The 14788-nt window shown below is 46.6% G+C and overlaps 1 protein-coding gene across 3 annotated transcripts in view; it reads right to left on the bottom strand.

Moving 5' to 3' along the window:
* Positions 1–477: 477 nt before the first annotated feature.
* Positions 478–14788, bottom strand: part of PFAS (phosphoribosylformylglycinamidine synthase) — a 38955-nt gene continuing 24644 nt past the window's right edge. For all 3 annotated transcript variants that reach the window (XM_035135461.2, XM_035135460.2, XM_035135459.2), the window contains exons 20-29: positions 13751–13834; positions 10965–11120; positions 8950–9069; positions 7689–7834; positions 6116–6326; positions 5205–5296; positions 3737–3851; positions 3406–3564; positions 1963–2115; positions 478–1163 (exon numbers count right to left, since the gene is read on the bottom strand). In XM_035135461.2, the coding sequence (XP_034991352.1) occupies positions 841–1163; positions 1963–2115; positions 3406–3564; positions 3737–3851; positions 5205–5296; positions 6116–6326; positions 7689–7834; positions 8950–9069; positions 10965–11120; positions 13751–13834 (1559 nt within the window). In that variant the 3' untranslated portion in view covers positions 478–840. The remainder of the gene's footprint in view (positions 1164–1962; positions 2116–3405; positions 3565–3736; positions 3852–5204; positions 5297–6115; positions 6327–7688; positions 7835–8949; positions 9070–10964; positions 11121–13750; positions 13835–14788) is intronic.

Below are 14788 nucleotides of genomic sequence, written 5' to 3'. Positions count from 1 at the left end.
CAACCTTGATAATATCCTTTCAGAGGAATAGACTGTTGATTGAGCAGGGAGAAACCCTGTGGCTAGAAGACTGGGTTCAAGTGGTAGAGGGCATGTTAACCTGTGTACCTTGGTTTACTAAACATCAAATTTAAATGTATTTAATTAACTAATTAATAGATGTATGCTGTGAACCACCAGGCAGTGGGACCTCGGTTTATGAATGCTTTTGTAAACGGAGGCATTCACTCCCTGAAGGCATGCGCTGCGCAGATCGCTGCTGCGCAGAAGCAATCTGCGCATCCGACGCCGCGGAACCCGGATGTAAACAGTTCCGGGTCCGCAGCGTTCATAAAAGGAGGCATTCATAAACAGCGGTAGTTGTAAACCAACGTTCCACTGTAAATGAAACAATTCAGTACACTCATACCCATATCTGGGATTTTCTTCCCTAGTTTGCAAAGGAAAACAAAAACAGGCCACAGACACACAGGTGCATATTTCTAAAGTCAAATTTGCTTTTATTGGCAATATAGAAACTCCATTGGTCCCACATTGTTCCACAATTGGATTGGTACAAACTGACTTATTTATTGCACAATGTCACGCCCCCCCCCCCCCGCCCACTGGAGGGAATGCACATCCGTTCTTCCTTGACCCCTCCCTAAGTTGATTCAAATGTGTGTTGCGGGTGTGGGGGCTAGGGACCCGGACTATGTATGAGGACAACAGCACTGGAAAGTTTTGCATCCATAGCACAGGGACCGTGTCTAATCTGGTCTAGTCCAGCTTGCAATTGATGGTGCAGTGTAGCTTGTGAGTGGGTGTAGAAAGTTTTCAGAAAGGCAGCAAAAAGCAAGGTCAGGGCTGGCCCTGGGGATAGCGCAAGCACCACTCGCAGGCGTTCTGGAACATGCGTAGCCACGGGGAGACCTTCAGAGACTGGCGCCAGGAGGCGGGCATCCAAGGCCACTGCCAGGGAAGGACACATCGCTCTGGGTGAGGCATCATTGCCAAGTGGCGCCCATCGGGAGAGCAAATGCCCGCAATGCCCAGTGGAGACCCATTGGGATTCAGAGGGTACTCCTCAGTTGGCAGACCCTGGTCGTCCACGTAGCGGAGAGGCGCCAAGCGGGCAGAGCGCACCTGGGCCAGGACTTCATCTGAGCGGAATCGCATCCGACCTGAGGGAAGAGGAAGCGGGGGAAAGGTGAGTGATGAGTTGTGGACTCTCACAATATTCATGCGACAGCCTCTCTCCATTGGCCAGCCTAATTACTCTCAGTCCAGTAGGAACTTGCAAATGGGGCCACACAAACAAGGCAGGTTTCTGTTGAATTCTAAAAACAAACAAACCAAGGAGGATTTCTTAATGGAATTAGAATTTTTCCCAGGAGAACATGCACACGCAAGGTCTGGCAATGGTGTAGCATAAGTCAGAGGGATCACTGGACTTGGAAAAAAGGTTTCTTTTTTCTTCATTTCTCATAACCCCATTCCCAATAGCTCCTCTTGATAAAGAGTGTGCATTGTTTAAGTCTTGATTTTTTCATACTTGCATGTTTGCATGCTTCTGTGTTCTCTTTAAAAAAAAACCCAGAAATGTTTAAAAAATGAAAAAGGCAGCCTCCAGCTCCCAGTACTGAAGCTTATTAATTATTGTAATTATGTTATTAAAAGTCAACGCTGTTACATGCACCAGAGTTCTAAGTGCAACATATTAAATACGTTTCTTCAAACATTACAGATAGAAAAAATGTTTGCAGTTTTAATTGGCTATCAGTCAAGCTTGTTTAATTCCCGTCTCTAAAATAAATATAATTTGTCATTTTACATATCCCTGGTATAACCCCTTAATTTTTTTATGCCTTTCAGAATTCATAGGTGTTTTATCTCCATTTCCAGTACTTGCACAGAAGGTTTTTCTAAACCTAATTATGAACCCTCTCCCCACCCCACTCAATTTTTTAAAAAAAGGATTACCTTCTCCATGTGCCACCCAGATGCCCAGGGTAGAACCAGCCATGCCCCGCAGCATCAGCGCTGGACTCTCCTCGATGCCGAGGCTCACAAAACGAGACTCAAAGCGCCCAGAATTGTTGGGACTCAGCAGCACCCCTGGCTCGATGGCGCCACCTGGAATAATAACCAGATCAAGAAAGATTTTATATCTTTTTTATTTCATATGATTTACATTCTGCTCAGTTGTAAAAAATAAACCAAACAAACCTCAATGTGGTTTAAATAAAACAATGACTGTCAGTAAAAACAGCAGAAGCAAGATTTTTTAAAAATTCAAAGAATGATTAATATCAGCAATAAGCTGAAAACAAGTTAAAACATGTGTCAATGTTCTACATGCCCGGAGAGGCACGGAAAAGAGTACAGTGAAGCTGCCTGCCTGATATCATGAGGCAAGGAGTTCCAAAGTGCACACTAAAAAGATTGATTTTAAGGCTGCAGGTCTAACCTCGCTTCCTTGGTCCATTAGGGCAAACAGGATATTGCCCAACCAAACAAATTTTGCCCCCACTTGCCCCTCTCCTTACTTGCATACAGTCTAGGGGGCGCCCCTGACTCTCAGCTCCCTCCTCCTCCTGAGTCTCAGTGTTGCCCCTGCAAGGAGCAGGGAAGATGATGAGGTCAAAAACAGAATTTGCTGGCTCTGCCTGTCTACTGGTTCTGGCTCCACAGAGTTTGCCTCTCAGATTTCTGCCAAGGGGCACCAGCCACCAATTACTTCAAAACAGACTTGGTTAGGATTGTAACCGGAAACGCCACAATTCAACACCAGAGCAATGGCAGTTCTCAGATTTCAGGGGCACCCTCTGCAATGCTAAAATTCAGCACCAGCCGCTCCTCTTGTGTTCCGTTCCACAGCATTGCTGTAGTGTGGCGCCCATTGCGGCCGAACCGGTTGCACTATCCCCAAACCTCCCTTTGGCGATCACTCGTAGCCGAATTTTAGCAGTGAGTCCGTAAGTCACTGTGGACGCCAATTCTGGATCCACACGTCCTTCCACAGTGGGGACATAGGTTTCCGGGCGGGAGTTGATCCCAGTGAGGGTTTGCCAAGCGTGCCTTCCTCTTAGTGTGTTGCTCCCTTACGTCCTGAGTTCGAGCATCTTCAAAGCCCAGGACACCTTTGGCAAAGGCTGCTCTCCAATTAGACCGCTTGCAGGCCCGTGTTTCCCAGGATCCACAAACTACCTCTGACCAGAGAAGCATTCAGGGTGCAAAGCAAGCATACCGTTGCTTCAAGTTTCCTGGAATCATGAAGGGTCCCCTAGCCCAAACCCCCTGCAAAGCAGGAATCACAAGTAAAAAGCCCCCAGCAGATGGCCATCCAACCTCTGATTCAAAGCCCCCAGTGAAGGAGAGGGCACCACCTTGCGAGGGAGTCCGTTCCACTACCGACTCGCTTACCTTCACCTTGCACATCAGGGCTCTTGGCCCCCACCCAGCCTAGCAGTGCCATCAGCTGGCAACCATTGCAGATGCCCAGGCTGAAGGTGTCTCTGCGCCGATGGAAGGCCTGGAACTGAGCCTGCGCCCTGCGGTTAAAGGTCACCGAAGCTGCCCAGCCTGCAAGCAAAAAAATAGGAGATGAATTGTGTGGATATTGCAAGCCCTAGGAATCCCCTGCCCAAAACCCAGCAACAAGACCGCCCTCCCTTGCCGCAAGGTTGGGTGGAAGGTTTCTCCTCGACCCGAGGCAAGTGGAAGGTCCCCGTTCCTTGCAAGAGGCAAGGCTGACCTTTGGCAGAGCCCAAAACATCTGCGTAGCTGAACCCTCCGACAAACACCAGGCCACGGAAGGAGTCCAGCGTCATCTCGCCCGAGCACAGGTCTTGCATGGTGAGGTCCCAGACCTGAAGTGAGGGCAGAGAGGGGACAATAAAGAGGCGGCCTTTCAGGAAGGGAGGGGATCGAAGTGACAGAAACACTGCAGGTAGGAGATCCAATTCCTTGCGCGAGGTTCCTGTTCCTTCAGTTTTTCGGTGACATCCAGTGCTAAAGTCCTACCGAGAGGAGACTTAAGCTGAAATGACTTAAGTCCATTAATCTCAGTGAACCTACTCCATGTAGCGTGGCATAGTGCTTAAGAGTGACCAGGCCTGGGAGACCAGGGTTCAAATCCCCACTCAGCCATGAACCTCACACTGGGTGACCTTGGGCCGGTCACTCAGCCTCACAGAGTTGTTGTGAGGATAAAATGGGGAAAAAGGAGACACACAAATATGAACCTTGAGCTCCTCGGAGGAAAATATGGTACCGTATGTTGCGGTAAGTGTAATAAATAAATAACTAAGACATACCGGTAGTTATTCCACTAGCCAATGGCTGAGTTCCACCTCTGGTGCCAGAGACCAGTACAGTGGAACCTTGGTTCTTGGATGGTTTAGAACTGGGGTCCCCAAACTAAGGCCCTGGGGCCAGATGCGGCCCAATCGCCTTCTAAATCCGGCCCCCGGAAGGTCCAGGAATCAGCATGTTTTTACATGAGTAGAATGTGTCCTTTTATTTAAAAGCATCTCTGGGTTATTTGTGGGGCCTGTCTGGTGTTTTTACATGAGTAGAATGTGTCCTTTTATTTAAAAGCATCTCTGGGTTATTTGTGGGGCCTGTCTGGTGTTTTTACATGAGTAGAATGTGACCTTTTATTTAAAATGCGTCTCTTGGTTATTTGCGGGGCATAGGAATTTGTTCATTTTTTTTCTTCAAAATATAGTCCGGCCCCCCACAAGGTCTGAGGGACAGTGGACCGGCCCCCTGCTGAAAAAGTTTGCTGACCCCTGGTTTAGAAGATGAACAAACTGCCACCCGAATGCCGAAAACCTGGAAGTAAGTGTTCCGGTTTTCGAACGTTTTTCAGAACCCAAACCTCCGATGCGGCTTCCACGTGAGAGCAGGAAGCTCCTGCAGCCAATCGGAAGCTGCGCCTTGGTTTTCAAACAGTTTTGGGAGTCGAACGGACTTCCAGAATGGATTAAATTCGGGAACCAAGGTTCCACTGTATATGCCTCTGAGTGCCATCACAAGTGGGGAGAGTGCTGCTGTTGCGCTTAGGTCCTGCAGCTGCTTGGCCTCTGTGAGAACAGGATGCTGGAGGAGTTGGACCTAGGGCCTGATCCTGCAGGGCTCTTCTTACATTATTAGGTTAGATCTTCATCCGAAAGCACCTGTGGGGGATGCCTTCACTAAATCCACATTGCTCTGCTCACCTGGAAGCCAGCCATGAGGAGAGCCGCCACCATTTCACGGTCCCCGTTACTCCCTTCTTCACGAAGGATGGCAACGCGCGGGGCAGGAAGGGCTGTGGGAAAGAGAGGCACGGTTTGTTATCATCCCTTCATGGTTAGGCTGCAAGATTTTACCATGAACAATTAATCCATTTAACAATTAAAAATGAAGTCACCTTAAAAAAGTGGGCTTACTGATTAAGTCAACTCAAAAAGTGTTCTTGATTAAGTGGGCAGGGTTTGTTTTTTTAAGATAATTTTTAATACAGGTACAGTCAAACCTCGGCTCCCGAACGCCTCTGTTTTGGAACGTTTTGGCTCCCAAATGCCAAAAACCCAGAAGTAAATGCTCCGGATTTTGAACATTTTTCGGAAGCTGAACATCCAACGCAGCTTCCGCTTGAGGGCAAGAAGCTCCTGCAACCAATCAGAAGCTGTGTCTCGGTTGTCGAACATTTCGGAAGCCAAACAGACTTCCGGAATGGATTGCGTTCAACAACTGAGGTATGACTGTACTTACAAATATCACATCTCAGAAGAGGAATCCCCCATTTCCTCTCATGAAAGGATTTCTCCCCTAAGGAGCTCATGCACGTGTTATCCAAAGCTAATAAAGTAGACACTTCTCAATTCATCGCCAGTGTTTTTACCCAAATGCAAATGCAATCGATTAATTTACTAAAATTAATCTGCTAAGAGGTCAGGCAACAGCTCTATTTCCTTTTTCTCAGGGTGGGATCTAGTGCTAGCCCAACTCAGAGTAGACCAACTGAAGTTCATGTTGCCTAGCTAATTGAGGCTCCTTCCTTTCAATGGGTCGACAACCTTTACTCAGGTACCAGGCGGTCTCCCCCTTTCCCCACCCCTCTTCTTGGAACTGCTCTGCCCCGTACCCATTTCCTGCAGCAGGGGAAGTTCTTCCTGGGGGTTAAAGGTAAGGGTGTAGCTGGGCTCCATGCGCTTGGTCAGCCCTGCCTCTTCTTGGGCCACACAGTTCGGGTTGGCCTGCAGCCTCTCCAGCTGGAAGCTCGTGTCTTCCCACCAGCCCCGCAAGGCGGACACTTTCTCCGCCAACACTTCCTGACCGTTCACGGTGACCTGTATCTGCAAAGCGTCACAACAAGGCAGCAAGTTAACAACAACAACAACAAGCGGGAGATGGAAAAACCTTAAAGAGGGAAATGGGAAGACGAAATCCCTGCTTGGCCATGAAGGAGAAGTCTGCTGGATCAGGCCAAGGGCCCATCGAGTCCAGCATCCTGCAGGAGTTTTCACAGCATGCCTGCAGCAAACCAGCACTCAGGATTTGAGTACAAGAGCCCTCTCCCCTCCTGTGGTTTCCAGCAACTGGTATTCAGAAGCATGGCTGCCCACAACTGTTGTGGGCAGAGCATAGCCGTAGTGACTAGTGGCCCATCAATTGCCCTCTCCTCCATGAATTTGTCTAATTCCCTTCTAAAATTATCCAAGTTGGAAAAACACTTCATATGTGGTGGACCTGTAAAAGGGTAAAAGAATATTGGGAAATAATTTATAATGAATTGGGGGGGGGGAGAGAATGTTTAAAAGCACCTTTCCCCAAAAAACTCCACCAGAGTCCTTTTTGTTAGGGATAATTCAGATGGAAATTCCCAGGTTCAAAAAAAGGCTATTTATGTATGCCACTACTATGGCTTGTGTTTAGTTAGCCCCAGAATGGAAAATGAGCGAGGTCCCAGATAAAGAAGAATGGCAACTTAAACTGATCGAATATGTGCAGCTTGCTGATCTAACTTACAGAGTAAGAGAACAAAAAGAACATACGTTTAAAGAAGAATGGAAAATGTTTATTGAATATATGGGGGAGAATTGTGTACACTTAAAAACATTGGCAGCATTAGGATAAATTCCACAGTGTAAATGAGTTTTGATGGAAGTAATAACAGAATACTGAATGGTTTAGTTTATATAAAATATGCAGGGATTTGTGGTATGTAAAATCAACCATGGAAAGAGAAGAAGGGAAGTTATTGATACGTTAAGGTTGTCTCAATGAATATACTAAATTGTAAAACAGAAAAGTTAATAAAATTTACAGATACACACACACACACACACACACACACACACACACCATCCAAGTTGGTGTTTCCTGTGGGAGTGAGTTCTATAGTTTAACCAATAAGCTCACTGGATGACCTTGGGCCAGCAACCGCCTCTCGGCCTAGCCTACCTCACAGGCGTGTTGTGCAGATAAAAGGAGGAAGAGGGGAAGAACCACGTTGGATATAAATGCAATAAATAACTAGAAAGGGTTTGTTTGTTTTTTTACTCGAAAGTTGTGTTTCTGTGCTGCCTCGGAGGGTCTTTCTTGGTTGAAAGGCAGCCTGGAAATAATCTCTAACAGCAACCCTTTAAGCAATTCTTCCCCCACCAGCCCTGCTGCTGCCCCGCCCCCCCCCCCCCAGGGCTCACATCCTCACTCACCATAGCATTAGGGCCCCGGGGGCCTGAATGCCCGACTGGCACGCACCGCACACCAGCTCGCCGGTACCGTTGGCAGACGTCAGCCGCCGCCGTGCGGGGAACCTCCAGCACCAGGCCCAACTCCTCGGCAAAGAGCGCGTCAAGGGCTAAGGGAAGAGAGGAAAAGGGAAAAGTTGACAGCTATGCGGGGGGATAGAGATTCACTCGGGACAATGCCATTCTCCAAGAGGCTGGGTTCTATAGTCTCTCTCTGTAAAGATTGAAATTTTTAAAAAAGGACTGCAAGAAACTTTTCCTTGTCTTTATATTTTCCTGGGCAACCAGCTGGGAGCCGCTAGCAGCATTCTGGCAGGAGCTGAACGCTGGAAGATTCAGAAGAGACTTCTTCACACAATGGCCAGTCAATAGGGCCGGCGCGATCATAGGACAGAGGGAGGAAACCACCTCAGGCAGCAGAAGCTGAGGCAGCATCACCTCATTGGCTGTTCCCCTCAGAAGCAGGAGAGCATTGTACCCCCTAACCCAGCCAGCAACCCTCAGATGTGGTGCTGCCCTCTTGTTGCTGGAGTTGAAGTCTGAGTCAGCTCTCGATCTTTCTGAATGTGGAAGGGTGGGCACCATCTTGTCCTTTGCCTTAGGCATCAAAGATGTCTTGGGCCAGAGCTCTGATAGCCAAAGGGACGCAATTCACTACCGCCACAAGAAGTGGTGACGACCATCAATTCAGATGGCTTTTACAAAATGAGTTTTGTAAATTTCAGGGAGCATAAGGCTACCGGTGACTGCTAGTCAGGATGGCTGGTATATACCACTTCCAGGTTCCAAGGCCTCTCTGAATGCCAATTGCTGCTACACTTAGGGCCTGCAATGACTACCAGTGCCTCCTCCTTTGTCTTAGCCTCAACAGGGAGGCAGACAGCTCTGCCTGCTCTGGGCTCTGGCGCCACCTACTGTCGGCTCCCAGCTTTCCACCCCATCAGACCCAATGGACAGCAGCTGCCGCTGCATTCTCAGATCCAGGTCCTTCTCCACCCGACGTTCTCCATGCTCTTCTTTTCTACCCCTGACCAACTCTCCCACTCATGCATTGATCTCAAGGGACTATCCCAGCTACCCCTGCCCAGCACATTCATTTGCCACGGACTTCCCTTTGGCGCTCTCTCCCCACTGCATATCTTGTTCCAATCTCTGACAGCAACCCAAGCTCGGTGCCACCCTCAAACTGCCATGCCACAACTCCTCTTTTCCCCAACTCACTGACCATTGACTCCAGGCGCCCCCAGTTCAATGTGGGCACCGCAATTCCCTGCAAAGGCCATTTCTAGCATGCAAGTCAAGAGGCCGCCGTCGCTCACGTCATGCCCTGCAGAAATCACTGCGTCTGTGGGAGAGAGAAAGAAATTTATCTATGTGGCAGAAGAAATTTGTCTGTGTGGATGAGCGCTGTCCTGAGCATTGTTAAAAACACATACAAGAAAGACTTTGCTACTGGAACAGCAGCTTCTGCAGTTCCGAGATCCTCATCTTTTATTTGCCTGCATACTGTCTAGCCAGAGTGGTGCATGCTCTAGTTATCTCCCGCTTGGACTACTGCAATGCGCTCTACGTGGGGCTACCTTTGAAGGTGACTCGGAAACTACAACTAATCTAGAATGCGGCAGCTAGACTGGTGACTGGGAGCGGCCGTCGAGACCACATAACACCGGTCTTGAAAGATCTACACTGGATCCCAGTACGTTTCCAAGCACAATTCAAAGTGTTGGTGCTGACCTTTAAAGCCCTAAATGGCCTCGGTCCAGTATACCTGAAGGAGCGTCTCCACCTCCACCATTCTGCCCGGACACTGAGGTCCAGCACCAAGGGCCTTCTGGCGGTTCCCTCGTTGCGAGAAGCCAAGTTGCAGGGAACTAGGCAGAGGGCCTTCTCGGTGGTGGTGCCCGCCCTGTGGAACGCCCTCCCAACAGATGTCAAAGAGGAAAACAACTACCAGACTTTTAGAAGACATCTGAAGGCAGCCCTGTTCAGGGAGGCTTTAATGTTTAATAGATTATGGTGTTTTATTTTTCTGTTGGAAGCCGCCCAGAGTGGCTAGAGAAACCCAGCCAGATGGGCGGGGTATAAATAATAAATTATTATTATTATTATTATTATTATTATTATTATTATTATTATTATTATTTAATTTGAAAAGGAAGTTTCTAGTATGGGTAGGAAGCTGGCTTATACACAACGCCAGGAGAGGTCAGAGCGGGATCTACAGAAGTCAAAGAGCTTGACTTCATTGCCCTGAAAAACTTGTTACCCCTTTCTTTTATTTTTGACAAAGTAATAATAAAAAATAAAAAAAATAAAAATGTGCACCCCACCCCTGAGACCATTCCATTGTAACTATCCAACTTCCCAAAATGTCAAAACCTCTTGCGATGGTTTGACCCCTTTCCGTTTTAACAGTACAAATTCTATAAATTACCCTTTCCTCATGGCAAACAGAAGCAGGATTAATTATGCAAAATAAAATAAATAAATAATAATAATAATTTATTATTTATACCCTGCCCATCTGGCTGGGTTTCTCCAGCGGCTTCCTACAAAAGATTATAAAAGGATGTCATATAGAGGAGGGAGAAAGGTGGTTTTCTGCTGCTCCAGAGAAGCGGACATGGAGCAATGGATTCAAACTACAAGAAAGAAGATTCCACCTAAACATTAGGAAGAACTTCCTGACAGTAAGAGCTGTTTGGCAGTGGAATTTGCTGCCAAGGAGTGTGGTGGAGTCTCCTTCTTTGGAGGTCTTTAAGCAGAGGCTTGACAGGCACATGTCAAGAATGCTTTGATGGTGTTTCCTGCTTGGCAGGGGGTTGGACTGGATGGCCCTTGTGGTCTCTTCCAACTCTATGATTCTATGATTAAAAATACATTAATAAGCACACACATGCAGCTGTGCTCAGTTTACCCAGGTCACAGAGTATTCCTTTTTCTTTGGTGCAGAGTTCAGATTACCTTGCTGCACAAGGTTGCCCTCCCAGTCCCAGATCCTCTTTCCCATGACAGAAGTATAAGGGACCTGCTTCTTCTTTGCACCTTCCTCTTGCCTTCTGCCATGGCTCAGAGGTGGAGTGCTTGCCTTTCATTTTGGTGTGTTTAGAGTGCCTTTACCCAGTGGGGAATTATAAGCAAATATTTAGGTATCTCGTACCAAGGACTGGGACCAGCAGGGCTGGGTCTGGGGGTGGGCAGGCCAGGGGTGACCCCCGTCCTCGTTCAACACATGCTTACCTTTTAGCAGACTCTGGGTGACTTGGAAGCAGGAAACAAGGGTGCTGGGGTTATCCAGGTCTGGCGGAACGTCCCCCAGCTGAGAGAAGCACTGGGCCAGAGCGCTGCCCCCCAGGCGGTGCCGATCAGGGCAGATCGCCACGTGAAGGAGAGTCCCTGTAAAAATGCCCCAAATGGGAAGAAATCAGCGGACAAATCAAGAGGACAAAATGACTGTCTTGGTTTTGCCTCTCTCCCCTGCAAAACACCTACAAAAAGGGGTCGGGGGGGGGGAAGAGATCTAATTGTTGTCAGCACTTGGTACATATTATCCTTTATGGTGGGAAGGCAAGTTGGTGCAGTGTTTTTGGAATTTGACAGAAAAGATAAAAATTACTAAAGAAGCCATTGCTTCTTGTCTAAAACGGATGTTACTGAATATTGTTGATGATGCCAATGCAGATCCGTTGCCAGAAGAATTGGTCATATCTGATCTTAAGAAGTAATTGCAACGGAATGGAGAAGAAGCCCAGAATCTTACAATAGATGCTTGGCATCACACCCTCTGGAACAGCTAAAATAAAGAAATCAGTGCATAATTTGAGGTTTTGACAAGGATTAGAACTTCCAGGCACCTTTCATGTGATTTGGCATTCCTTTATAATATATAAAGCAGAGCCATCATTTTCAAGACACCCCTCGTCCCAAGCCTGGCAAATCTGGAAATCGACTTTATTTTTATTTTTTAATATTTAATTCTGTATTGTTTTAATATTCGATCTGGAGCAGCCCAGAGTGGCTGCGGAGACTCAGCCAGATGGGCGGGGTATAAATAATAAAATTATTATTATTATTATTATATTTCTTGATAATATATTGCTAATGTTCTTTACTTGGACCTTGTTATTTTAACCCATGTGCAACTGTGCTCATTCTACATGCCTATTTTGAAGTTTGTTTCCCTCTTTTTAATTTTCATCTGTTGCTAGAACTGTTCACTGTGTTTTTTGTATATTTTATAAAATGAAATGAAAAAAAATCTTGCAAAGCAAACGGGGGTGGGAATGTATGTCCCTTGATGGAAGATAGGAAGCAGTCTTATACTGGGTGAGCTGGTAAAGCATGAGTCTTAATCTCAGGGTCATTCAAGCCCCACGTTGGGTGAAAGATTCCTGCATTACAGGGGGTTGGACTAGATGACCCCCGTGGTCCCTTCCAACGCTACGATTCTAAGATTCTATTGGGTGCATAGAACTCAGTCTTGTCATGGCAGTAGCTTTTTAGGATCTCAGACAGCGGTCTCTCCGCTCTACGTGGAGACACAGGGGATTAAACCTACCTATGATGCTCTACTACTGAACCCTGCCTGATCAAACCCACAATTTTGGCATTATTAGTACCACGGTCTAACCAACTGAGATAACTGTCAGTTTGCATTTCTTAGTACAGGAAGTATGGATCTGATATGTAGAGATCTTTCCTGTTCTGCTTAGTTCAGGAGAGTTCTGGAAGGTTTCTTCTCTGTGTGAAAGAATTTTCTTGTTTGGGTTATTCCTTCAGAGAAGCTGAGTACAGCTGGTTTAAACTGGCTCTGTTATGTCATGATGGCTGTAATAGTCAGGCCAGAAGGAGCCTGGGTTTTCACTTACTTTATCTTTCTTTGTTCTGGTGTGGTTCTCTTCTGTATATAGCGTTAAGGTTTAGTCTTATAAGTTTAAGGTAAGTCTGCTGCAACTGGATTTTTTTATGGACTGTGCCAATCTTAATGTATGGGATTTGTGACCATTATGCTCATTTGCCTTCAGTAGCAGTAAAGCTCTGCTAGATGAAGTACAATGGCCTCTGGCCTATTTTTGGGAACTCTGCAATGTGTTTACGTTTTGCCTCCACACACGGCAATAACCAGTCAGTTGTGCTCATTGCTACAACCACACCCACCTAAAATGATCACACATCTGTTTGTCAACCGTACAGGAAGTCTGTGGCTGTTGCTAGGATCAAGCCTAGACAAAAGTTTCCTTATTCCTCACCTTTTAGGGTGAAAGCAAGCAAATGCCCTCTATGTGGGAGTACCCTAGATAGCTGAGGAGCCTGCGAGTCAAGTTTGCAAGTCCAAAGTTACTAGCCCACATGAAGCTACCCGATGCCTTGGAAAGGCAACATATGTATACCTTAAAATCTGCTACCCAGTTTACAGAGGCTTCACCGTTTCGGCTCCCGAACACCGAAAACCCAGAAGTAAGTGTTCTGATTTTCTAACATTTTTGGAACTTGAACGTCCTACGTGGGTTCCGCTTGAGTGCAAGAAGCTCTTGCAACCAATCAGAAGCCGCGCCTCGGTTGTTGAATGTTTCAGAAGTTGAACAGTCTTCCGGAACCGATTACAGTCATACCTCAGTTTACAAACACCTCGGTTTACAAACACCGCGGACCCATCTGGAATGGATTAATTCACTTTCCATTACTTTCAATGGGAAAGTTCGCTTCAGGTTAAGTACGCTTCGGGTTAAGTACGCTTCAGGTTGAGTACTCCACGGACCTGTCTGGAACGGATTAATCCACTTTCAATTACTTTCACTGGGAAAGTTCGCTTCAGGTTAAGTACAGATTTCCGGAACCAATTGTGGTTGTAAACCAAGGTACCACTGTATGTTCAACAACCGAGGTTTGACTGTATTAGCAAATATTCCACAAGTCATTCCCGAAAGCAGTGGTTCTCTCAAAGGGTTTTACGTGCCACAGCGGTGAGGCAGGAGGAGATGGCAAGTGTGGCAGGAAGATGTTATTCTATCAGCTCTTGACTTTACCTTTTCCATCTGGACATTTGAGGTCAGGGGTGACCGTAGCAGTGATATCTGGACAGACAGCATAAGCCGAGATGACAAGTGTCCCTGGGAGAAGGAGCATAAAGGTGGGTGGAAGAGTTGGAAATGCAAAAAATATGCAGAGTGTTAATTCACACTTATTAAGAGCTAGGAAAACATCCAAAGTCGCCTGTAGTCAAGCTACAAGGGTGTTTGGGGAACACCTTGTTAGGAAATAACAACACCCTTCTTCTCCCTGTCCGAGGGGACCAAAAGTCAAGCAGCCACAAGGGATTTTTCTGAGCTTGATTGAGAAGGTGCAACCATAGGGCAAACTTAGAAGCTGCCTCTAGCTCCTGTGTTTTGGACAGAATGTCTCAGAACTGGCCCAAGGAGTGGGGAGATCTACCGTATTTTCCAGAGACTAGCCAAAGCTACAGCGTACCTTTTTCTCTCGCTTTCCAAAGTGCTTCTGCAGACTTTATGCCTCTAAAGTTTATTATAATCCACATTCAACTGGATTTGGAAAATGTTTGTGCATCTGTGATGCATATATGTGAAACACACACACACAAATGTGTATGTGTGTGCGCGCGCGTGCAAACACACTAGCGCCTCAAACCTGGCGTGGCTCAGAAGTTCAAAAAAAAAACCCTGCAGTTTTGAAGTCAGTGGTTAAAACTGGTGCAGTTTCAAAATGTTAAGTTCACCACTTTTACTCAGAAGGGCTTGCAATTTTATCCAAACACTGATGAATATCTGCTCCTTGGTCTCGGGAACCATCTTGCAAAATTTGGTTACAATATCTTAAAAGGTCTCTGAATGCCTATCAGAAACCGGTCTTTCCAAAATAAGTAGCAGAGATGGCTTGGAAAGGCAACAAAACTATGAAAAGGGCAAGGGAGGAGTTGAAAATCCAAAAAAGACAAAAAGGAGAAAACAAACCTCAGATCCTCAGATAAAAGAACCCGACCTCCTCCGAACCTGAGGAAAGCATTTTTATTTTGGAGGGAGGGGGCAACCACCACCCTATCCCTTGGT

The sequence above is a fragment of the Zootoca vivipara genome, chromosome 13, assembly GCF_963506605.1.
Source record: "Zootoca vivipara chromosome 13, rZooViv1.1, whole genome shotgun sequence".
NCBI classification, from domain to species: domain Eukaryota; kingdom Metazoa; phylum Chordata; class Lepidosauria; order Squamata; family Lacertidae; genus Zootoca; species Zootoca vivipara.
The sequence above is the reverse complement of the archived record's forward strand: the minus strand, read 5'-3'. Positions and strand labels throughout refer to the sequence as shown.